Genomic DNA, 25397 nt, shown 5'->3' on the forward strand with positions numbered 1-25397 from the left:
ACTCCTACATTAAAATCCAGGACACCTAACACGGTCCCTTCCGACTTGGAACCAGAGGAACACCACAGGGTGCAGTGCTGTCTCCTCTCCTATTCAATCTGGCTGTGATGCACCTGCCGGCCCAATTGGGTGCTGTCGCTGGTGTGCAGCATGCGCTGTATGCCGACGACATCACCCTGTGGGCCACGCAGGGCTCGCTAGGAGCCATTGATGCTAACCTGCAACAAGCGGCGACCATAGTGTACCGTTATGCTCGCCACTGTGGCCTGCAATGCTCCCCTCAAAAGTCTGAATTTGTACACATACGCCCCTCACCAAAGTGTACAGCCAAAATTGAGCTCTTTCTGGCGACAGGACCAATTCCTGAACACACAGAAGTCCGGGTACTGGGGCTTTCATTGATCAACATAGACGGTCAAACACTACCCTGTCCCAGCTCCGTAAGGTGGGGGACCAGGTGGGCCGCATGGTCCGCCGGGTTTCCAAGAAACGCGGGGGGTTGCGGTGCAAAGACGCCTTGCGGCTGGCGCATGCATTCGTCACCAGTCCAATCTTATGTTCGACTCCTTACCTTCACATTCGGAAAAAATACGAGGATACACTCGAAGTCATCCTCCGCAAAATTATTAAGAGAGCCCTCGATCTCCCCGTGAACACCTCCAACCAGCGACTCCTGGGTCTAGGCATGGTGAACACGTTCCGGGAGCTCCGAGAGGCTCACTTAACTAACCAATACACACGCCTCTCTAAGACACTTTTGGGTCGCCGCCTCCTTGCCCGACTACACATCCAACACACCACCCTTATGGAAGAGCAAGTGCGACTCCCTTTCGAGTGGAGATTCGCCCTTTACGTACGCCCTCTTCCTAACAACATGACACGGGAGGACCATAATGGTCGGCGCCTGGTGCGGGCGGAAGCCCTGGGCCGCCATTATGGGTCGAAAACCGGCACTTATTACGTGGACGCCTCCGGCTCCCACCATGGGGGATTGTACACGGCCGCAGTCGTCCACCAGTCCAAAACACTTAACGGGCTTACATTTCGCGCCCGCGACATAACTCATGCGGAGGAGGTCGCCATTTCACTGGCTGCTACCCACTCTGATTCCAAAACCATTATCTGCGACTCGCGAGGGGCCTGTCGGAACGTCGAGCAAGGCTGGGCTAGCCTACCGACTACTTCAAAGTTGCACATACACCGGGGACCCCGCTCACCGGAAGATAGTATGGGCTCCAGCTCATATGGGTCTCGAGGGGAATGAGGCAGTCGATGCCAGCGCCCGCGCGCTCTCTCACCGGGCTTCCTTTCTCGACCGCCTAGATCAGGATATTGAATTCAATCCCGCGTATTCTTTGTCCTGCATTATCAATCTGGCCATAGCCCTCGCCCGAGTAAAGGGCTAAGACGGAGGAGCGGCTTCTACTCCGTCTGTATACCAACACTCTGCTGTGCCCGGCAGCACTCTAACATTTTAATCGTTCTTTCGCGGGCAGTTGTCCGCACTGTGCGGAGAAGTCTTCGGACATCTACCACATGGTGTGGGCCTGCCCATCTAACCCAGCTATTGCCCCTCACCCCAACCCCACTCGGAAGGACTGGGAGGCGACCCTGCTCGGCTGCTATGACCTGCAGGCCCAAAGGGCCTTGGTCGAGCGCGCCCGGGCAGCGGCCGATGCCACTGGGGTCCCGTACTGGGGATTCTACCCAGTATTTTAAGGGCCGGGCCCTTAAGTACCAGCCCATGTGCGTGCCTCCATGTGCTTCTCGTCTGAGAGCAATAAAAGTTTTTCACCACCATCACCGCTTGGCTTGTGTACGCTTGGCTTGTGTCTACGCTTGGCTTGTGTACGGAGCAGTGGGCGAGCAGCTGCAGAAGAACGCCCCTCTTCCCTCGCCTGATCACCTTGCCGCGTGCGCCGCAGGAGAGGGCACGCGTCGAAGCCGAGTTCCCAGTCAGTGCGCGCCACTCCTTCGGCCTCCCTAGGCTCTATCCACCATCGCCGAGTCGCTATGCTGCACGATGCTTCCTTTGCACTCTGCTTTCATTCTCCCTCAACTCTCCTTTCCCCAGCTCGGCGAAACTTCACACGTCAAGAAAAACGCCGCGAAGTTCTAACAGTTCCATTGTAAAATTAGTTTGGCACATGTAAAAGCGTTCACTCCTTGTGCAAAAAGGTCATATGTACGCTTCTGTCATGTATTTCGGATTTTGATTAGGCTGGTTCAATCTACTTGCCTGCCAAGTATGTTAGTGGAGGCAGGGATGTGTTCAATGCAAAAAACTAAGAACATCTGCGCGGAACATTTGTTCATCAATTGGTACATGTGAGTATATAGTGTTAATCAAGCAAAAGCCTCTTAGATTTATGGCTTCTGCAGACATAATGTTTATAAGGAATAATAAACTTAAAGCATTTTTGCGCATAGTAATATTGTCGGCGTAAAATAGAGTGCACAATGAAGTACTGTATTAGTATTGCCAGATACATATATACATGCACTGAGACGAAGACAAAGATTCTCTGAAGCCGGAAAATTTTTCTTACCTTAGTGCACCTTAACCACTTCATTAGGACAACAAGCTTTCGTTTCAGGTAGTTGGTTCATTGCGCAAGTATATGCATAGCCACATGCAATATCGACGGACACGGAAGGGATGCCTAGTACAGGATGGCGCCATTCCCAATTTATTATTTACTTCTTTGTCCTTTTGTGCACTGTCTTGCCTGTACTTATGCTGAAGTCGCTTTTGACGTGTCATATTTATCACATTTCATTTTGGTTCACACATGAAGCCTTGATACTTTATTTAGATTGCATTTTCAACTCGTCACAATAATCGATCATGTAATTATGCAAGCTGCTCCTCACACGTATAGCATCCATACCGTAATGCGGAATCACAAGGTCCAACATATGACAAAAAATCTGATGTGCAAACTTTTAATGCCACTGCTCCTTGCAGTTTTATACTAATGTTCTACGCACTAGATAATACTGCAAATTTATTATGATTTATTGTGAGAAAGCGCAACGGATCAAGCCCCACGGCACTAGGAAACTATCTCGTGAGGACGCCAACAGAGCAGTAAATATGATATGCCTCTGTACCGGTTTGAGGCCGGGTCGGATATTGCTACAGAACCAGGAACACACGCGCGCTTAGAAACAATAGGGTGCAGGCCAAACATGAATTACTTTATTTGAAATATTTATAACCAAAGCTACACCTGCTACCTCACATGAGAATGTGCGACACATATCTAAATGTGTTGTATTCTCAGTCAGAAACATCCATACGTTGTACAAAACGTTATCAAGTGAGCTGCTATATAGCCCAAAAAGAAGTTTCTTGCAAAATTTATGTTACCAGCACCATGTTTGCAACTCATCTTGTAACCTCTGCTATATAAGTGCATTAGTTTTGTGCCAGAAATGCGTTTACTGGTCAATAATGTCGCGCATATATTTCATAGATCATAGTGTCAATACTTTGTGACTTTGTGCACGTTTGTTCTGTTTAACTATTCATTGTATACTTTAGTTTTGAAAAGAAGGATCCAGTTGTAATTAAAGGATATTGCTACACTGACATACTGATTAAGCTTTAGAGATTCTAGTTACGTTTTTTCAGAATTTATGTTGTAGAGTTTATGGACATCATCGTACTCTAACTTTAGGTGTGGGTCAGCATCTTTCTCGAATGTTTATTCAGATTGTCTTGTGAGTGATCCCCAACGATTTCGACTTCTTAAGGGAAAAAAATGCTTCATTTCAGCAACTAGACGACTACAGATTACATCCAATTCACCAAGCTTAAGCGCAGGAGCTGCTTATGAAGGAATCAAATATTTTCGACATGTAACTATGGTGAGTATCTTCTAAAGCGACCATGTCTCTACATCGCGAGTGCTTTCAAACTATTGGGAAGAGTACTAGCCCTTTGTTCTGAAGGGGTACAATCTCTCTTAGGAGGAGCGCACGGGCTCTGTTTGGGGAAGTAGAAACACTCGGCTTGTAGCAGTAGAAACACTCCGTTTGGGGGAGTAGAAACATTTTGATTCAGTGATCTTACCTTTGTGTTACCTTTGTGGGGAGAGAATTAGCATTCTACGGAACAGTGCTAGCATCCCCCTGCGGTGGAGTAATGAAACTCTGTAGGGCGGAGTTATTCTGCTCTATTTCAAAACGGGTCGATCTAGTTTGGAAAAATCGATTGAAATATGGGACAAGTACATACTCCCTCAAAAAAAGTTCCCAGAACTCTATTTGTTTTTTGAGTGTAGTTTTCATGCAGGCTTACGTAGCGAAAATGTAAACAATGTTTGCATTACTTACTTTTGCTTCTGCGTTCCTTCGAAAACGTACGTCTTTGTTAAACTACCGATAACCTCCGTCACTTTGTTTAGCAGAGGGAGAACAGTAGCCAGACGTTAACAGTGGCTTGTTGCAAAATTTTTAGTTTTTATTGATATCTTCAATTAGCCAAAATCTTATCTTCAAATGTGAAGATCCGGTGCATAATATTCGATTTTCATTTGAAACTTCGAATATTTGGCCACTCCTATTTCCTTGCTTTCTGAAATACAAATGCTTTTATCTCTTAAAGAGGTAGCAGTGTACTCACCAACGTTGCGCACCCCTTTTGGAATTTTGGGTAGTTTTGGCATTTTTGGCATATTTGGCAATTTCGGCAATTTTGGCAATTTTGGAATTTTCTGGAACGCTGCTGACCCGGCCACTAGAATAAATATTGAAAAAGGTGCATTATGTGCCATTGCCCTAAATTTAACATATTTATTAAGGTGAAGGAATCATGCAGTAAATTGCGGGTACTTGTTAGGGGCAGGGGCGTAGCCAAGAGGGGGGGAGCTTATGGGGTTTCAGCCCCACCCCACATTTCTTCGTGCTTTCATGCACCACCGACTAAAGCAACCCCCGACTCCGGAAATCATTCTCGATTTTATCTAGAATGTCTTTTTCACGCTCGAAAAGACATAGACATTTCAGCGCGAACTTTGCGAACTCGGGCTGGATTTTGTGGCAACGCCCATGCACCCAGAGTTATATAACGCAATGAGGCCCATCCAAGCACGAAGTTTCAAGGGCGTTTTGATGGCGAGCAGGCTCATCCGGCATCTCGCGGAGGCCGCAGAGTCTACGGAGCGCGTGGATTTCAATTCTAAAACTAAATGGATATAATGTTCTCATAAAACATTGATGTAATAAAATTTTTATGTGATGATGCGACTCCCTCTATAATGTTGTTATAAACATTTCACGGCAAAGGTGCATTCAGTTTTCTAAAGTCGTACCTCGTAGCATACGACAAGACAAGCTAAATCAACACATTATCAGACAAGTTGACAAAGCATGCAGTGAGGTACGATGAGACGAAGCTTTCGCGGTGGTTTATTTGTGCTGTCGTGCAAAGCCGTCGTGCAACGCCCTCGAGAAAGAAATACCAATATTCATTTCATCTGCGCCAAACATCCATTTCAAGACACGATTGCCAGCATAGGTAACTACATTCTTATGTTTTTGTACTTTGACTTTATTCGAGAGGACACATTGAGCCTCTTCAATTTTCTTGTCCTCGCTGCCCGTAGGCTGCCAAAGTCGGATTCTGTGATCTGTGAATCTGTAGTTGCGCAACGCGTTGCCTTGTTTGATGCAAAAAACATACTGGCTTTTTCGTAGATATGTAGATTTATTGGAGACATTTACCTATATTTAAATTTCATGTTGCGAGCTTTTGTGCGTACGTTTCAGTGAACTTTGTTTCCAGTGACAGTTTTTTGCCCTTTATCGAGCTGTATCTTCACACTCGTATGTTTCATTGTAGCTCAGCATTTCTGATGTACGAAGGCGAGTCAACTGAAAGTTTGCCAACCCATCACGCGCAATAATGGTTCGGTTCATTACCTGCAATGCATGCGCGTAACACACATGCATCTCTCAGTTACAAAAGGGACACACGGGTGTGAGGATAAATGTTTTTTAATTCTCTGATACATGGTGTTCAACATGGTTGTGTGACATAATGAACGTTCCGATAGTGTAACAGCATTGTGTTGTGAGGCCTTGGACAGCTGAAGTTGCTTTTGAAAAAGAAATTAGTCGCCGTATGGCTGCCTTGTTCGTTGAACATTCTATTTCTTTTGTCACTTTGAAGCATGGGAGCAATTGGTTCAAAAAATGCCGTGAAAATTGCAAATACGATCCAAGACCAGGCCACAGCCACTGTGCTAGTTCACAATTGCAAAGGTTGATGAGCTGATTATACAAGAACGAAGGTCAAGCATCGATACACTGGCAGAGCGTGCGAACATCTGCCACTGTTCTGTTTACACCATAACTCATGAATATCTCGGTTATCGGCGCTTGTGTGCGCAGTGGATGCCTAAGACTTTGAGCTACTGTCAGAAACTTTAAAGGTTCGGCGCAGCCTGGACTCATCTGATCCGGGATCACAATGAGGGTGACAACTTCTTGTCTGCAACTGTGACCGGGCACGAATCATGGTGGAACTACTATGAGCCTCAAACACCACGTCAAAGCTTACAGCGGGAACATTCGAATTCACCATTCCTAAATAGCAAAGGTTGTCGTTTCTGCCGGAAAGGTATTGTTGAATTTTTTTTCGATCGGCACGGGCCCTTACTGATCAAATTTGCTGAAGCTGGAGAGACAATCAATCGATTCTAATATTGTTAAACACCGGATCGGCTGCTTGTCGCAATAAAGAACAAACGGCGTGGAAATTTGACGAATGGGGTCATCTTGCTCCACGGCAATGCCCGTACCCACCTCGATGATGTTGTAAACACAAAACTGGCAAAGCTCAAGTGGGAAACGCTGCAACATTCGCGATACAGCCCAGACCTGTCACCTTGCGACTTCCACATTTTGGAGCGATTGAAGAAAACAGCTCACTTGAACGTGGGTCTGTTGGAGGATGACGTCAAAGAGTGAGTTACATATTTTTGAAGCAGCAACTCAAGCATTTCTAGGAGACTGGAATCACACGACTCGTTCGTCAGTGGGCCAAATATCGAACATGTCATGGAGACTACTTTTAACTAAAGTACGCCATTTGTCATATATTTGTCTTGGCTCACTTCCATTTGACTCCATTGCATATCTTGCAGAGAACCTACTTATATATGTGCTCTTTGTTGCGACTATAATTTCGGTGCATTTACTCACAATACACGATCGGTGACAGCTGATCCTATGCAATAAATGGGAACAAAAAACATCGGCATTGATATTTTCCCCTGGCGGTTGCATTTATACAAAAATGGAAACAAGGTTCTTGAGTGACAAAGTTTCATTAAAATAATTGTCCTCAGCTTGTTGATCTCAGGGTCTTTACGTTTTTTCATATATGCGGCATGTGCTTTGCCGGTTTCGAAGTGATATTTATAAAATTTTTGTTGTATTTTCTTTACTTGCTCAATAGACAAAAAACATACAAGCATTGATATCAGTTATTTCGGGGAAAATTTTGGGGACATGCGAGTATATTCTTGAATAAATAATGCATAACATACTTGTCTTCCCAGTGTGTAGTGTTCAAATTCACTTGCAGCATCTTTTGCTTAGGCAATGCGGCTATTATTCATGTATTTGATCCCTCGAAAAATTCCATGGCGAGGAGGCCGAGATGCGACGTTAGCCAAGGGAGCCGTTAGATGAGGTGCTAATTCATTTGCTCAACATTTTGTGTGTCCAAGCTGCTGTGTAGTTCAACTTCCACTTGCAACGGAACTCCCGGCTCAGTGCTGCTGTCGCCCTCACCCTAAGGTTCCGCATAAACTCCAAGGGTGATAAAATCGTCATAACGCGCGGTATGCTGTATGTGCGAGTTAAACGTTGCGACTGTAAAGGACTGTAATATGCTGACGACCGAAGTGACACTTCGAGAAATTTTGTTGGAGCCAAGCCTCGTGGAAAACTTGAAGAACAGCTGATAAGCGCTCAAAGTGTGCATCAAATGAAGGCGAAAATACGAGAACGTCTTCTGGTGGCAAAGGCACGTTCACCATTTGAACCCTTGAAGCAAAGAGTCCATCTTACGTTCGAACAATCCTGGAGCGTTGCATAGACCTAATGGCATCACTTTGAATTGATGTAGGCCATCAGAAGTGACGAGCGCGGTCTTCTCTTGGTTCTCACGACGGAGTGGGGCATAGTGATAATACGCATCAAAAGGACATCAACAACAGGCGTGGCGACATAATCACCATCGGGCACAGGTAAGAATGATAGCAAATGGACGAAAGTCAACGCTTTAGGCGGTAAGCGGACGAAGACGGTCGTTTTAAGTGGCTCGGCAGTTCGGCCCGAATATGCGCCAGCATGGGAAGTTCGAAGCAAATGGTACTGGTAGAACAGTTGATCAAAGCTGAGTGCACGGTAAGAATGTCGAGCCCGAGGATTAGGTCATGAGGACAATTGGTCAGCAAAGTAAAAAGAACAGAAACGTGGCGGCCGGCGATATATATAAGGCAAGTGCACATTCCAGTGACGTCAACAGTGCTGCCACCGGTCACACGTACGGTTCTAGTAGTAGGAGGCATGACAACATTCATCAGTTGACGACGGAGGTTACAACTCATTAGGGACACCTGGGTTCCATTATCTGTTACCGCCGTCAAAGGGACACCATCGACGTGAACATCAGGTAAGTTCTGCTTCGTCGGGAGCATGAATGGAGGATTTCGACAAGACGAGGATAATGCAGCACTACCTCCAGAAGCTGCGTGGTCTAGTTTTCCATGCGGGACGTTCCATAATTGGTTGGCGCCGAATAGCGTCGTGGCTGGGGCGACGGGGAACGACGGCGCTGAGGTGACGGCGAGTGAGGACGACGACTGACATCTACGGATGCGTCAGAGGGAGGAGGCATACGGCGAGGCGAGTAAAGGCGCAGGTCGGCATATGGGCGAGGAGACGGGGAAAAGGAGTACGAATACGGCGACGTCCAGGAGGTGCGGCAGCGGCGAGCGACGTGGTCAATGCGGAGGCAACGGAAGCAAATAGGCTTGTCGTCCTCACTTCTCCACTCGGTAGGGTTGCGGTATATGGGAGGGGAATACAGATCGCCGTGAGGCGGAGCAGTCGGCACCACTCGGGCGTCAGGTCGGGACACAGAGCAGGCAGCCGAAAAACCTAGGTTTGCAAATTCTTGCCACACAACTGATTGAGAGAGATCGCTGGGGCTGGTTCGTCAATGGTGGGTTCAAGGGGGAGTGAACGGAATGGCACAGCACTTGCAGCCTCGAGCTCAGGGCGAAGAATACGTGTGACGAGCTTATTTAAGGGTAGTGTAACGGTAAGTTGAACGCAAGATGACGTCGCAGCCGTGTTAGGGAGCCGGAAGAATTGTGGAATGACGCGGCGGCTTTTGGCGAGCTCAAAGCGGCGGCATTCCTTCACAATGACGTCGATGGTGGAAGCATTGTTGGAGACCAACAAGTTAAAGGCGTCGTCCGCTATGCCTTTGAGTACGTGGCCAACTTCGTCAACCTCGGCCATTTTCTCGTCGACTTTCGGGCAAAGAGCGAGCACGCCTTGTATGTACGAGACATACGATTCAGTAGAATACTGAACCTGGGTATCAAGCTCTTTTGTAGCAGCCAGCTGCCGACCAGTGGTATTTCCAGTGAGGTCGACGAGCTTCTCCTTGAAAGCATCCCAGCTAGAGATCTCGTCCTCGTGTGTCCGGAACCAGACACGAGGAGTTCTGGCCAAGTAGAATAGGACATTTGCTAGCATAATGGTAATGTCCCAGAGGTTGAGAGGTGGCTAACACTCTCATACAGGTTGAGCCTGGCCTGAACGTCGATATTATCCTTGGCCGGAGAATAATCCGGGCTCGCGGGGATTCGTAACGGTAACTTATGTTGGTGTCGGGGTCGGAGGAGTAGAAGGAGACGAGGTGTCGTCACAGGGACTCATGGAGGAAAACAGGACGGGGCGGCCGCTGCGGAGCTCCATGGCGAGGGCGGGGAACGGCACCCTCGACCAAAATGTTACGTGAAGAAAGCACTAACACTGGAGAGTATTAACAAAGTATATTTTAAAAAAGTAACCGCAGCGCTGGTCAGTTCAGCCGGCAGCTCGGGAACCAGCGAGAGTTCGTCGTCTTCGTCGGGGCGCCCGCGTGCATCGGCCACAAGAAGGACGCAATATGCATGCATCAACATTATTAACGCTTCAATAAATACCTTTCAAATAATGATCTTAACTGCAGAATATCACTGTACAAGTGAATTAGTCTAGTGATTAAACAATGAACTATTGAAAATGGCAGTTCGAAAGTTCCTTTGTAATGGAAGTTCAAGAAAATCAACAACAAAAAACACTGAACGCATGCTTCTCTTCGCCTGTGGTTTTGCCAAGGAGCTTTACACCGATGCTCAGTCATTTGAGATGACGTTGCAGAAAATGACCGCGGAGAATCTACCTGAATTCCTTCTCCTAAAATATCGTCAGCCGCGGGTAATTGAGTTTGTACGCTTGAAAACACCCTCGGTATAGTATTTCCCGCTTTGCTTTTAAGCCTCTGCAGAGGCTCTAGACTTGTTTTCGTATGCCTCTTTAGACATCACTAGAATAATCTCGTTGAACAACTCGTGTGCGGCTTTCATTTGTACTTTCGAATTAAAGTTTGTAGTTTGTGATGCTGCATCTATGTTCAATTTGTTGTAGTACCTCAAGCTATGATGCGCCATAAAGGAGAGGAATTAATCTTGATAGACATGAAACCCAACGTGTTCGAGCTAAAAGTGTAAGTGTAATTAGCCATTATTATGGCGCACAAGTAAAGTCGAAATAGATTTTGAATGTGTTTTTCAGCTTCAAGGCCCAGAAATCTGATTATTCCCCTGCGGATGACAGTTTCCGAGAACATGACAAGACAGGCGAACCTTGATCATCCTGCGCAGCGTTCTATTAAAAGACTGGAAATCCATGTGACTGCTCGTGCGAGTAGCTCTGGTCCTATTGTTTAAAGTGTCAATTCTGTTTTACAACTGTCGTTGCATTATAAAGGGTGGTAGAGCGGGGACGCCAAGAATTGGTAGAAGGCCGATCCAATAATTTCGGGAGGCTCTATGAATTTAGCTTCAATATAAAGGCATTAGTAGGGGCAGCAGCAATTGTGTCGTGTGATCCGACATATGCTTACGTTCTTCCATACATCCCATTCCATGCCATGTATATTTATTCTCCATTGACCTACAAATTCAGGAAATTATATCTGACTGGTTGTTCCCGTGCGCAGGCACGTAGATCAGCACCGACCTGAATGAAAATAAGTTGATATAGTTATCCTCTCGTTGGTGTAGCTGCGGTACGGCTGACTTTCTTTAACATTTCCAGGAGACTTAATATTACTCACTAAATGTGCTGCAATACTACCAAGTCCCTTGTGCTCCTCTATTTTTCTGTTGTTTCGACACGTGTGTTAACCATATTACCCAAGAACTAAATCGACGATCCCCCGTTATGATAGCTCCCATTCTAGGACGATTAAGGGAGACACTGCTTCTACCTGTATTCGACAAGCGCTAACATGATCATTCGGCCACTGTCTTGACTAGCCAAAAGTCCAGACAAAGCGGTTGCTTGACGCATTTACTAAATTTGTCGGTAAGACGGAACAACGAGAAGCATGACAGTTACGCGAAAGAGCAATTCAAAAGAAATGTTAATAAATGTACCTCTGCATGTCACAAATTACCTGACAAAATGAAGAAAAACAGTAGACACAACGCAAATTTTTTTTTCTGCTCTCTGCAAGGTATTCAGCATGTGCAACATTTTACATAAAGAAACATGGCCTGTATGCTTATACAAACTCTCAAAAGGTGGAGAAAACCAAGATCATAAGTAGAAATGAATAGATGATAAACTGTAATTAACTTTACATGCATAGGACCGACGGGAAAGTTTTTTATGATACAGTCAGGCAACATTAAGCACCATAAAAACGGTATGGCAATCATTTTCGATATTATTGCAAATAGAGTGCTTGCACACCTTGCTGTAAACGACGAACCCTAAGCGAGAACTGGAAAATCCAGAGCCTGCGCACATAAGTGGAGTTGGCAATAAGTTTGTTAGTGCAGCATTTCTCGCTCTCCTGAACAAAAAAATATTGCTAGGTAATAAAAAATGGCGATATTTGCTGTACGCATTCTCGACTTTTGTATTTTATTTGGTGCGTGGTTTTTTTCCTAAACATAGAATAAATTCGCTGTTTCTTGTTTTGAAAATTTCCATATATAGTAAATGCTCGGTCTGTACTCTCCTTGTTTTTCTTTTTCGGTACGAATTTTTTCATGTGTTTTAAGCATCAAGATGGGCTGTGTATACTGGTTCGTGGCTTAAAAGAAATTCCTATTTCAGCTTTGGCTCATTTTCTTGTTTATTCATTATTCTATGTGCTTGAGAGAGCAGAAATGTTTTAGGTGGGACTAGCTTTGATTGTGACATCGATTCGATGCCGCCACTTCTCGAAGCTAATCCAACGCAGGCAGCTTAGAGAAAAAGGTGATGTTTTACTACTGCCTGATTTAAATTCTCCGTTTGCAAGCTGCGTACATTTTCATTACATGAATAATTAGTCATCCTTTCATAATCGCGGCGGAATTTCGCCAAAAATATATTTTCCTGGAACAGTTGCCTTAACTAATCACAGTTATAGGTTGTTGATACCCGCAGCACTTTTTGTACTAACTGAGCGGGCAGTGCTTTCTATGCAGTTTACATATTACAAGGTGTTCTAACAAAACATACGTACGTATCACGTTTTCAATGTGTAATGAACGTGCGAGACAGGGAATAGCTCAGAGAAGTGTACTCACATATATTCGTAAGCAAACCAGCGTCTACAGCGACGTGTGTGAGAGTGACGAGTACGACAGCGACTGTGCAGCCCCTCATGATGGTTTGTTTTAACTGAAATGGCATCCAAAGAGGCAGCCGCCCTACTTTCTCTGCACTTTCCTTGCAGGTACACGCACAGAAGCAGCAGTCTGGAAAGGGAGGTTGGAAGCAGTGAGAAACACAATAGCTGTAAGGTTATTTTGCAACGTCGAGCTCCGCGTTTATTTCATGTGTGTCCTACGTGCTCGATTTATGGGTTGCTTAGATTAGGCTCGAATGTGTCAGAACGTAGCAAAAGAATAGGGCGTTATCTCACAAAAAATAGGGTCTTGGAAACAGCAGGCGGCTCATTGTGTCCAATTCTTACGCCTCTTCAGGTTAAGTGCGTCATTGCTGCACGTACTTCAATTTTAATTTTTTTTCGGTATGTCCTGGCGAACAACTGAAAAACAAGTAGGGCTTTTGGATCCGCTTGAGGAGTAGCCCTAAATTTGCTGAGAATACACACACTTAGTCAGTAAACGATGGCGGCACGTAAAGTAAAAAGCGCTGTCATAATGCGTATTAGATTGCCTGGCCTTGTAGAATATCACCTGAAGACTGTAAGGAACAAACCAGTGGGCGAGTATTTTTTTAAGGTGTACGCATTGTCTATTTCTCTCTTTGAAATAAAGCGGATGCATTCGTCTCCTTCAACTACCATTGTTTCAAATAGTGCACCCATATAAATGCAATCACTTTCGTTTGCATTTTGACATCAGCGCGGTTTTTTTATATCTCCCGCGCACTTTCGTTTCGCCAAACTACGTCATCACCCGATATGACAATATAAGCCAGCACACGTGAATCGAGACCGTCTATACGCACTGCCCTGTATTGAGCAGCTTACATTTCATGTAGGCACGCATGTCTTACATATTGTGACCAAGCTCTTCGAAAAAGGAGCCAACCACTATTTTAGTTCTCAGCATTGGTGAAATAAGAAAATCCTTTAACGTGAGCTTGGTTGTATATTATTAACATGTGCAAGACAATTTCGCGGTCTTCGAACAGTTCTACGTAAGGCCGGTCTGGAGAACACATCTGGTAACGTGCTCCAGACTTGACTTGGCTGGTGAAGTACTGCGCTTCTGCCCTAGAGCCACCTAAAAGCTGCAATGCTATATTTTTTTGGGATTCGTGAGAAACGGAGGCACAGCGTTCAGATTCGCTTGAAAGAGTCCAGCGGTTCCCATATGTTCGGCTTTCCACAGGTTATATGTCATTATTCACTTGCTGCATTCTAAACCTCCTCATGAAATGTATTACAATTACTGTTGTTAAATTATATTTTCACGAGTCGTCAGGAGTCATTTTAGTTTCACGAGCGTTTACGAGTCGAACGTTATTGGGAAACTGCGTGGTTTTGCAGTCCTAAGACAGATTGAACATAAATTTTTTGAGTCCAATATGAAGTCTGTCAGACCACTATGCTCTGAAGCACAAGCACCATGTAAACACCATGGAGTCGGCACAACCATTGTATGATCATGGTCACAAAACCCACGCACCAGCGGAACAATTTTGTTCACTTACTTGCTGAGTTTTTAATAAATGGGTGCCTCTTAAATAATTTTCAAAGAAACATTGCTAACTTCAAAGGAGCTAAACCTTATATTTCTATTGTGTAGTCTTTCTTTCACATCTTTTTTAGCAAACCATGTGTTTTTACAAATCGGGAGTATAGAAGGTTCTATTTGCAATATAGATATACATAAAATGAGTAAGAGTAGTTAAGACGGCTGGCCACCAAAAACACACAGCAGCCAGCGTCCCGCGATCTTATGCTCCCTCTCTTTCGTCCTTCCGTAACAGCACCCCGTGTGATGAAGCGCCGTCTCGGCGCATGGTAGGCGAAGAATTCCGAGTGAAGTAGGGATTCAGCCGGGAAACGTGGACGACGTAAACAGGCGTCGGTCTTGAGGATGCATCAAACTGTAGCGGCGCAATCTCGTAATTTACGTCGTTAAATGACGTAGGACTTCATAAAGCTCTGTGTAGCAAGAGAAAGACTTCTCGGAGAGGCCAACCCGACGACGTGGTGACCAAAGAAACACCCAAGCACCTGGCGCGAACATCGCGATGGGACCGGTCATAACGCTCTTTTTGCATAAGCTGCGAGGCAAATAATTAAGATCGGGCGACGACGTACCATGTGAGCGCGATTGATGACTTCACGAGCGTACTGAGTTGCAACATATGGCACAGAAGGGAGGACGATGTCAAACGGCAGTATTGGGTTGCGACTATACAAAAGATAAAAGGGGGAATATTCTGTGGTGTCATGTCGGGACGAGTTATACGCGAACGTCACGTAGGCCAGCGTGGCGTCCGAGTCGCGGTCATCGTTCAAGAAGTACATCGATAGCATCTCTGTGACTGTTTGGTAGAGATGTTCCGTGAGACCGTTAGTTTGTGGGTGGTACGCAGTGGACAGCTTGTGCTCAGTGGCACAAGAGCGGAGGAGGTCGTCGACAACTCGAGACAAGAACGAGCGGCCGGAGTCTGTAACTGTCGAGGTGCACCATAGTGTAAAATGACGTCGTGAAAGAGAAAATTGGCGACGTCTGTTGCGCCACTAGTCAGAAATGTCTTTGTTATCGCGTAGCGTGTCGCGTAATCAGTTGTGACGGCGATCAACTTATTCCCTCTAGTCGTCGTCGGAAAATGGCCAAGCAGGTCAAGGCCTACGCGAAAGAACGGCTGAAAGGAATATTCAATTGGATGGAATCGTCCGACAGTTGGCAAGGGACAGATAGAGAGACAAAGAACTTTACTAATGGTCCTGAGGAACCACGTTATGGTACCTCCCTGTTGAGGGACTCGCCGTAGCCGTCGTGCTCCGCATCCACGTCAGGGTCGGAAGATCGTGGTCCTCCGCCCAGTCGGAGGCCCTCTGGACAGCCCGTAGTTGCTCGGAGAGGTCGCCGCACTTAAGGACTGTCTCCTAGTCGGTTAAAGTGGTTAGCGATGAGCTGCGTAACGGGGGGCATTGCCAGAGCATACGAGATAAGGAGCAGTACGCCTCTGAACAGTTTGGACAGTAGGGTTCTACATTAGGCGCGAAGTGACGGAATCGGCCCCTGATGGGGATTGACCCGTTTGTAGCATGCGAAAGGCCGACCATTGTGGTCTATTAAGTTTAGGGTGTGGTAGCGGAAAGGCCCGCCGAGCAAGTTGATAATGCGCCAAGATTTCATGGAAGGTGAGAAGTGAATCCCTGTACAGTCCTACGTCGCCACCCGTGAGTCCACCTGAACCGCCGTGGTGTGTAAGACTTCGCGCACAGTCATGGGCCAACTCATTGGCGTTAACAACTTCAGAGTGCACATTGATTGCCATATGGGCCGGGAACCATTTCACGCTATGAAAACCAGCAGCCCCCTCCATGCCGAGGGTGGCCGCCGCCTCCTTTGAGATCGAGCCGGAGGCGAAAGCTCGGGCTGCAGACCTGGAGTCTGTGAAGATATTGGCACGTAGATGGTCCTTCAGTGCTATAGCTATAGCAACCTGCTCGGCTACTGTTGCAGAAAACTTCCGCATGGATGCTGAGCTAATGAGAGTGCTATTGCTGTCAACTGAAACTACGGCATAGTGATCAGAGCGGTCGTACTGGGCGGCGTCTACGAAACATGCCAGATTCGGAGTGGCCGCAGCCGCTTTTAACAGGGAACGAGCCCTGGCTACCCGGCGTCCTACATAGTATTGAGGGTGCACGTTACGTGGCATGGGATCTACCTTGAACGAATTTCGGACCATGGGTGATAGAGTCATGTTGCGCTCCGTGATTTCCTGGTGACCGCATCCAACGGATTCGAGGATGCGTCTCCCCGCTCGCTATGATGAGAGTCGTATTATTTGGACCACTCGTTGGGCCTCAATCACCTCTTATAGGGTGTTGTGCATGCCTAGTTGCATGAGACGCGCGTTGCTGGTAGAGAGTGGTAAACCCAGCACGCGCTTGATGCTTTTGCGCATGAGGGCGTCGATTTTGTTCTCGTCCCGTTTAGACCAGCGTGAGGCGGAGGGTATCTAGTTAAAGTGGCTCATCAGAAACGCGTGGTAGAGTCTGAGGAGACTGCTCTCGTTTAAACCCTCTCTGCGGCTCGAGATGCTGAAGATAAGCCGAAACATATTCTCCGTCCTGGAGGTAATGCGGGCTATAGTCTGTGAGTTACCCCCGCGAGATTCCAGCAAGAGTCCGTGGACCCTGATGGTGTCCACTCTGTGGATTTGTTGTCCGTCTCTCGTATAGAGGGCTATGGGAAGTTGATCTAAGAGTGTGGAGCACCTAACCTCCCGTCGCGTGGGCCTATACAATAGAATAGGTTGGTGACAGGTTCAGGCTCATGTCTAGTATGAAGTTTTCTGTGATGTCGAGCGCCTCTTGGAGCGCACGCTCAACTGCAGCGTCAGATCCTCCCATGCACCACACGGTAATATCATCCGAATAGAGGGTGTGACCCGTTTCTCTTTCTGTGGCCAGTCTGTCCGAGAGGCCCTTCATGGCGATGTTAAACAGTAGGGGAGAGATGACCGCCCCTTGCAGAGTGGCTCTGGCTCCCAATGTAAATTCCTTGGATTTGATTTCCACTATTTTGACAGTGCCCTTCGATCCCTTAGGAAGGAGCTAACGTAGACATGGAAATGTGGCCCCAGGCCCAGGTCCGAGATGGCATCTAACACGAACCGGTGCGAGATGTTATGAAAAGCCTTGCACAATTCTAGAGCAAGGATGCCCCGAGTGTCTCTAGTGTCGTCATCAATGATTTGCTTCTTTATAAGTAACATGACGTCCTGTGTGGAGGGTGCCGGCCGAAAGCCGACCATGTTGTGAGGGAATTACTCATTAGTTTCTATGTGTCTAGATATACGGTTGTGAATGGCATGTTCGGCCACCTTACCCACGCAGGATGTGAGCGATATGGGTCGCATGTTCTCTGGCGCAAGAGGTTTGCCTGGTTTCGGGATGAGCACCACTCAGGCTGTCTTCCAAGAGTCGGGGACGAGGCCCGTTTCCCAAATTTTATTGACCTCCCCGGTCAGCAGCGCAACTGATTGTTCGTCCATGTTGCGGAGGAGCTTATTGGAGATGCCATCCGGGCCCGGTGCAGAGCGAACGTTGAGCGTTTGGAGCACCTCCCAGATTTCGGATTAGAAGACACGCAGTAGACATATCACAATGTTTAAATTCCGATGAAGTTGATCTCCTGAAACGCGGTATAACGTTTTGTCCCACGAACAAAGCAGTAGATGAGTATGAACTCCCCAAAGATATATCACAGTTTTCAAGACGCATGCGGAACAAGCAAATTTTTTTACTATCCAGACGTAGGAAAACAGGATAGAGGCGCTCTTAGGCCACCTAGCACGTGGACAACGGAAACCGAACAGTGCCTAGACCTAGATTTAAACAGAAAGCTAATCTCAAAGAAACTCTAGAGTCAACGCGGCATTGCCGCAAGGGCAAACATTTGTGTCATACTCAGCACCAAATTATTACAGACCTCAGGGAAAGAATAAATATTGTAGTAAAACCACTGGACAAAGCAGGCAGTGCTGTAATCAGGCCCATAGAGAAAACATAAATGCATGGTGTTATGCAGCGCCTCTGTAGTGTGCCTCTTTTCTGTGTCCCGATATTCGCGCTGTTTGCTAAAGAATGTGTTCGTACCAACAAGCCCGCCTAGCCAGTATTCTGAAGCTCATAAGGGAGGCCTTCAAACAACTGAGCAACCATGCCTGTTACACATGCTGGGAGCTCGGTTTAGCGGAAGCCAGTAACACCCATTTTAACAGGTTGAGAAAGGAGAGTAGACTGGGTTTATTCCACAGTAAAACAGGTTTGCCGAATAGTTGTGGTGGCGCTCCTGTCGGGCAGCCACGTAAACCCCACTTGGAGGCCAGGTGAGGTAACTGAATTTCACTGAAGCGAGGGACAACCCTCAATGGCAGACGGTCGCCAGAAGTGCTCCTCCCCCCCCCCCCCTTAGTATGCCGGAGGCTTAGGTGTGAATGGTGAAAGGAATGAAGCGTTAATGTTCACGATGGGTTGGTTTCAAGCGGTCGCACAACACGCTCTCTTCTCTGCCACCTACGTCAATCTTCAAGGTTTTCTCTTAACGTTAAACCACACGATACGAGACTTCGTAGGAATGATTCAACGAGGACTTCATAGAGTTGCGCCGCAGAAAGGTGTGCGTAGTTGTGTCCATTGCCGCAAAACTAAACATAGGCTGCCTGCGGGCGATAAGTGGTGGTGTTGGTCAAAACTGGTGGAGCCAGGAATGTAGCCTGAGTGCTGCGCCGCCGCTGGCGGAGTGCCTTGCTGGGTGCCGAAAAGCTAGCCTGGAACGCGGATTGGTGAACCATAAAGCATCTCGGCTGCGCTGACTCTGAGGTCATCCTGGATTATTATTCCCAGTCCCAGTAGTACTTGCGGTAGTCTTTCCACCCAGTGCTGTCTGTCGAGCGTGGCAGCCAATGACGCCTTAAGTTGTCGGTGGAGACGCTTGATCATGCCATTGCTCGGTAGGTGGTAAGGCATGGTGTTATGCAGGCTGATGCCTAGGAGTCTCGCCAAGGCTGAAAAAAAGCGATCTTTCGAATTGGCGGCCACGGCCAGTAGTTATTCGCAAAGGGCAACCGTACCGCGATACCCGCGTAGCAACAAATATTTCCGCCACTGTTTAGGCCGTGGTGTCTTGCAGAGGCGTCGCCTCAGGCCACCTTGAGTACCGGTCGACACACGTGAGAAGGTACCTGAAACCTTGGCAGGGCAGAAGAGGACCCAACATGTCTAAATGCACGTGATCGAAACGGATCTCTGGAGGTTGAAGCGACTACACCGCTGAACTCGTGTGTCGGGTCACTTTCACGGCTTGACAGCTTCTTGTCCAGCTTCGAACATCTTTGTTGATCCCTGCCCAGACGAAGGGATTTGTGATAAGCCTCTCTGTGTCTCTCTGATGCTGGGATGGCTTAGCCGGTGCAGTGAATTGAATATTGGCCGCCGAAACTGATGAGGCACGAATGGTGGAGGAGTACCGGCGATGTGTCGCGTGTGACCAATGTTGTTGTGTAGGGAAGCGACACCTCCGCAAGCTAGATCGATGAGCCTTTTTCCCTCAATTGGCGCTGCTCGGGGTCGTTTCGCTGAGCGGACGCTAGAGCTTAGGAATCCAGAGGGCCAGCTGCCACAGCGCCGATCCACGACAGTGCGTCAACTGCCTTATTTTCGGCAGCAGAGATATGGCGGTTGTCCGTAGAACATTCGGAGATAAGGGAAAGTTGCCGTCATACCTCCGTTATGAAAGCATGTTCCCGTTTCACGTGCAAAACATGCAAGCGCCTTCAAGGTGACATTAAAATAAAAAGCACCTCAAATTCAAGAAAGCGGCGTGTGGTTAGCTTTTGAATATTGCACCTGATATGACTTTTCCATGGAAGGGTACTACAAATATTCACAACAGGGCATCAGTATGAAGAAACAGGCTCGTGAATCGCTTCATTAGGGACATATTCTGAGCTTCATATTGAGCTGCTAATATCGCTCACTGTCTTTCGCTTTGAAAGAATTTGAACACGCAGTGAAAACTAGCCTACCTTAAGACGACATTCATATGAGAAAGCTGGAAAATGACAGATGCAATAACCACGACGGCATCACGGCCTCAAGCTTCAGACTTGGTGACAGGCTCAGAGCACGTACTATTATGAGCAATATGAAAGGGAACACAGGAACGCATGGCAAACAGCCTCGAAACAAGCTCGGAGCGATACGCCGATGACGCTGTGAAAAACAAAGGAGAAAGGAGGGCGCTCTTCCACTAACTGTTGGCGCTCCCACCACGCTGGCAATTCTACAAAGCAGCAGCTTACGTCATGAATCGTCCGACAGCCGATAAGGCAGTAATCGTCGCCAGTGACTTACGCTGATTCTTATTCTTTTCTTTCATTCTTTTTTTTTGTTCGCGCAATCGCTTGATAGTACTCTTAGACCAAGTTTGCCCTGTATTTCAAACTGATACTTTATTGGAATTGACGCACCCGGTTGTCAGTGGTACCTCGAAAAGCGGCGGCGCTCGAACCAATGACGACAGATGAATAGAATAAAGAAAAATGAAAAAAAGAACATTGATAAACTGTCTCTCGTGCGACTTTGTTGCACGAAGTTCGTTCAGAAAAATTCACGTAGCACACTACAGTGGCCCACGCAGAGCAGTCAACTCTGATTTTGTAGCCTCAAGATGCCTCGAGTGCATCTTAAACAGCGGGCAGATATAATAGAAATGTCTAAAAGAAGTTATACGCAGCGCAATATTGCTCTTTTGACAGGCCACCCATTGCAAACGGTCAACCGGATTATCCAGGCTTACCAAGACGAAGGACGCATAAACGATGCGCCGCACCGCAGACGACCCCGATCAACATTGAACGACCAAGGCCTCTGCATCGTGGCTGCCGTCAGCGACAAACCATTTCAAAGGGCAAAGGACGTTCGAGATGCTCTTTGCCGGGACAACTGGAGCGACAGCACGGTACGATGAAGGCTTAGAGGAGCAGGACTGCGAAGTCCCATCACCGCACGGAAACCTCTGCTCACCGCAGCCAACATAGCTGCTCGCCTGAGGTTCGTTACTGGACACCGCACCTGGAGTGAGTGCGAGCGGAAGTATGTGGTTTTCTCTGAGTCCACGTTCTCGAGCCGCTGGGACCAACGAAAGAGAGTGTGGCGGACCGAAAACACACGCATCAGTCCGCAGAATATCTAGGAGGTGGCCGCCAGCGTACGCATGTCTGTGAACGTCTGGGGGGCGATTTGCCACGAAGGACTAGGCCCGCTGGTGAGAATTGATGGGAGCTTCACCAGTGCTGCGAATTGCTCTCTGCTCGAGCACCAAGTGATCCCTTACGTGTTGAACGGGCCGCACCTGCATGGGTGTTATTTTTCCCAGCAGGACTTGTCTCCCGTTCGCACATTGAAGGACGTGACGCGCCTTTTGGAAGAGCGAGGGGTAATGCAATTTCAGTGGTGCGCGAAGGGTGCCGACATGAACATTGAGAGCATGTTTGGGGCCGTATGAAAGTGAACCTTTCGAAGAGGTCACTAGAACTGGCGAACTCCGACCAACTATGGGAAGCAATAGAACGTAAGTGGAAGCGCCTTCAGCGTGATACCGCATTCATCGAGGCTCTCTACGCGCCTCTGCCTCAAAGAATGGAGGCCCTCGTTCAAATCGGCGGTGGAATGACGCGTTATTAGGCCCCCAAGGAACAAAACAAAGGACGAGCATAAGCTGCGATGACGCAATTGCCTTATTTCATTTGCTTCAATATTTTTGTAATACGCGGCAAGCGCCAATAAACGTATTTTTAACTCAGCCTTAAAGACCATTCTTTCTCGATTTACAAGATTTGCCATAATTCGATATCGAAGTAAGGAACAGTGCAACCTTCGGTTACGATTCGGCGCAAAAAGTTACCAGTGACGCAATATCGAACAGCGTTATCATTGTCTGCTGGCGATGCGAAGTTTCGCACTTTGCAGACGCACGGCGGGAGTGCGAACAGTTCTCAGAACAGGGTTCGCCTTTCCTCTTTGTTTCCAACGGCGGCCGCTGCGTATAACTCATATACTGGGTCTGAGGGTGTTTTCTACGTGTTCCTGTGTTCCCTTTCATATTGCTCATAATAGTACGTCCAAAAATAAGAAGACTGAAGTTACGAGGAATCGAATGGACCTTACGTAATGCAATAGTGTGTAATCTAGTGTGACGACGAGTACACCACGTAGACCGGTAAAGTCTCGGGCTCTTGCAGGAGAGGAAGAACGACACTCGATCTCTTAGCGTAGCATTCTTTTTCATAATAGAGTGTTTTAGCAGAGCATATTTGCCCTCCCGCTCCGCTCATGCGGCTCGCTTAGCCTCACCGGAGCGTGGCCGACAGATTGCACTTTAGCTAAGCGGAGAAAATTCCGGGTTGCACGTAGAGCCCCCTGGTTATACAAGATGAAACTACAGTTATAAAAAACACAATATTTTATTGTTCAGCCGCATAAGAAATAAATATTTTTTCTCGTAAACATTTTATAACACATAAAAGCAAAGCCTTACGTTGTTATTAAGGAAGGTTCGTTTTTTTTGTTACTAAGCACAGTTGCGAGCCAGCGCCGGGCCAGAAAGTGGTCGTGCCATAGCCATGCTATAGTCGTGCGCCTCGTTGCGTCCGCGAGTTTTTCGCAGCAGTGGTATTAAGCCGGCGTCATGGCAAACAAGAAAAGGATCCTGCAAGATCCACTCTTTTTGAGTCAGCTGACGTGGCGTGACATCGAAGACCTTGTAGTCATGGAACTGTTTTCTGTGACGCGGCGAGATCCGCTTTCCGTGGGCGGATACCTTAACGTCGACGCACTAGACAGTGGGCTTTTTCGGTCATATCTTCGCTTTGAAAAGGCTGATATCAGAAGACTGCGAAGTGCTCTTCTTGTGCCTGATGTCATCTCAACACCGCAAAGAGTGCTCGTCCCCGGAGATGAAGCTCTCTGCATCACACTGCGCCGCCTCTCGTACCCTAACAGGCTCTGCGAGTTGGAGCAGCTTTCCGCCGGCACTACTCTGTGATCTCCTCAGTGACTAGCTATGTACTCTCGCACATCGAAAAGAAGTTCATTCACCTCTTAAAAGACGTGAACAACCACACCTGGGTTGATTTGCCTACAAATGCCATGTTCGCTCAGGTAAGCAATTCATTCGAATTTCTTCGACCGCAATTACAGATGTTTGCTTTGCAGGCCATACATTCCAAAGGAGCCCCCCTCCACAACTGCTGGGGGTTCATAGATGGAACCGCCAGGGCTATCTGTAGGCCATCGACCAGTCAAAAAGGTTTCTTCTCTGGGCACAAACATGTTCACTCCGTGAAATATCAATCGATCATGTGCCCAAACAGTATCATTGGCCAACTCAGCGGGCCGTTCTGCGGTAGCCGACATGATGCTGGTGAGTTTCGCGTTCAGCATTGGTTGGCATAGCATCAATACAACTGGCTTTTGTACTAGAGAGGAGGAAGAAAAAATACAGTAACTTAACCCCCTTTTTTGCTTACATGTCTCTCAGGTATCCTGCGGAAGAGCAAAACGTACGAGAAGCTGGAGAAGCTAGTGCAAGGGCACGACTACTGCCTCTACGGGGAAACTGCTTACCCATTGAGGCCACTGTTGCTAAAGCCTTATGGTGGAGTGGGGATAACTGCACGTCAAGAAGCCTTTAATAGGGAAATGAGCAAAGTAAGGCAAGCTGTCGAGTGGGGCTTCGGGAAGATCGCAGGACTGTTTGCGTTTCTCGATTTCAGAAAAAATCAGACGCTCCATCGGCAAAACTTGCCTCGCATGTACAGGGTTAGTGCGATTCTCGCAAACTGCCACACATGTATGTATGGCTCTCAAGTGTCACAGTACTTTGGGCTTGATCCACCGAGCTTGGAAACATACCTTTGTCCAGGGTACCAGTAAATACCACTTAGCACATAAATTCAGTAGCATGGAACTTGGTTGGTTTGGTTTTTGTGGTTTAACGTCCCGAAGCGACTCAGGCTATGAGGAATGCCGTAATTAACGTGCACTGACATCGAACAGAACACTGGCCTCTAGCATCTTGCCTCCATTGAAATGTGATCGCCACGTCCGGGGTCATACCAGCGTTTTTCGGGTCAGCAGCTGAGCACCATAGCCACTGAGCTTCCACGGTGGCTGCATAAAACTTCAGTTGAATTCATAACAATGAAAGTTGCTCTTAAAATATTGCTTCTTTTATTGCATTGTTATGGAACACAGGACAAACGTTCAAGTTTTTTTATTGAGCACTTGGAGCAGTCATAATAAACAGCGCAAGATAGCTGAGCAAATTGAGTTTGTCTTCATTGAGGAATGAGCAAACGGGAATGAGAACAAAAAAGTGGCGCTTACAAGAAAACATACGGCAAGTTGAATTATGCAAACAAGAGGTGAGGCATGCAGACACGACACAAGAGTAGAGAAGTGCACAACACGAACGCCGACTATCAACTGAAGGGAGCTCTGAGGCGAAAAAAGAAAGAAGACACAGAACTCATCTGCGCGAGCTCAGGAATGGTATCACCGCGTGTCAGTCGGGTACACGTGTCGGTCTACGTACCCGACTGACACGTGGCGATACCATTCCAGAGCTTGAGCAGATGAGTTTTGTGTCCTTTCTTTTTTCGCCTCAGTGCTCCCTTCAGTTGATAGTCGGCGTTCGTGTTGTCCACTTCTCTACCCTTGTGTCCCGTCTACGCGCCTCACCTCTTGTTTGCGCAATGAATCCTTACCAACTAGCTCAGCTTTCTGTCGTTCTAAGGGAATTTGAAAACTGCCTTCACCCATGTGATCCCGCAAACCATCCTCACTGCACAAGCAAACGTGACTGAGAGCAAGC

The 25397-nt window shown here is 47.3% G+C and overlaps 1 protein-coding gene across 1 annotated transcript in view; it reads right to left on the minus strand.

Annotated features, from left to right (window-relative positions):
• Positions 1–13131, minus strand: part of LOC142577946 (uncharacterized) — a 72947-nt gene extending 59816 nt beyond the window's left edge. The window contains exons 1-2 of the mRNA XM_075687381.1: positions 12882–13131; positions 4631–4744 (exon numbers count right to left, since the gene is read on the minus strand). Coding sequence (XP_075543496.1) covers positions 4631–4744; positions 12882–12987 — 220 coding nt within the window. The 5' untranslated portion in view covers positions 12988–13131. The remainder of the gene's footprint in view (positions 1–4630; positions 4745–12881) is intronic.
• Between the last annotated feature and the right edge of the window lie 12266 nt (positions 13132–25397).

This window comes from Dermacentor variabilis, chromosome 4 (assembly GCF_050947875.1).
Source record: "Dermacentor variabilis isolate Ectoservices chromosome 4, ASM5094787v1, whole genome shotgun sequence".
NCBI classification, from domain to species: domain Eukaryota; kingdom Metazoa; phylum Arthropoda; class Arachnida; order Ixodida; family Ixodidae; genus Dermacentor; species Dermacentor variabilis.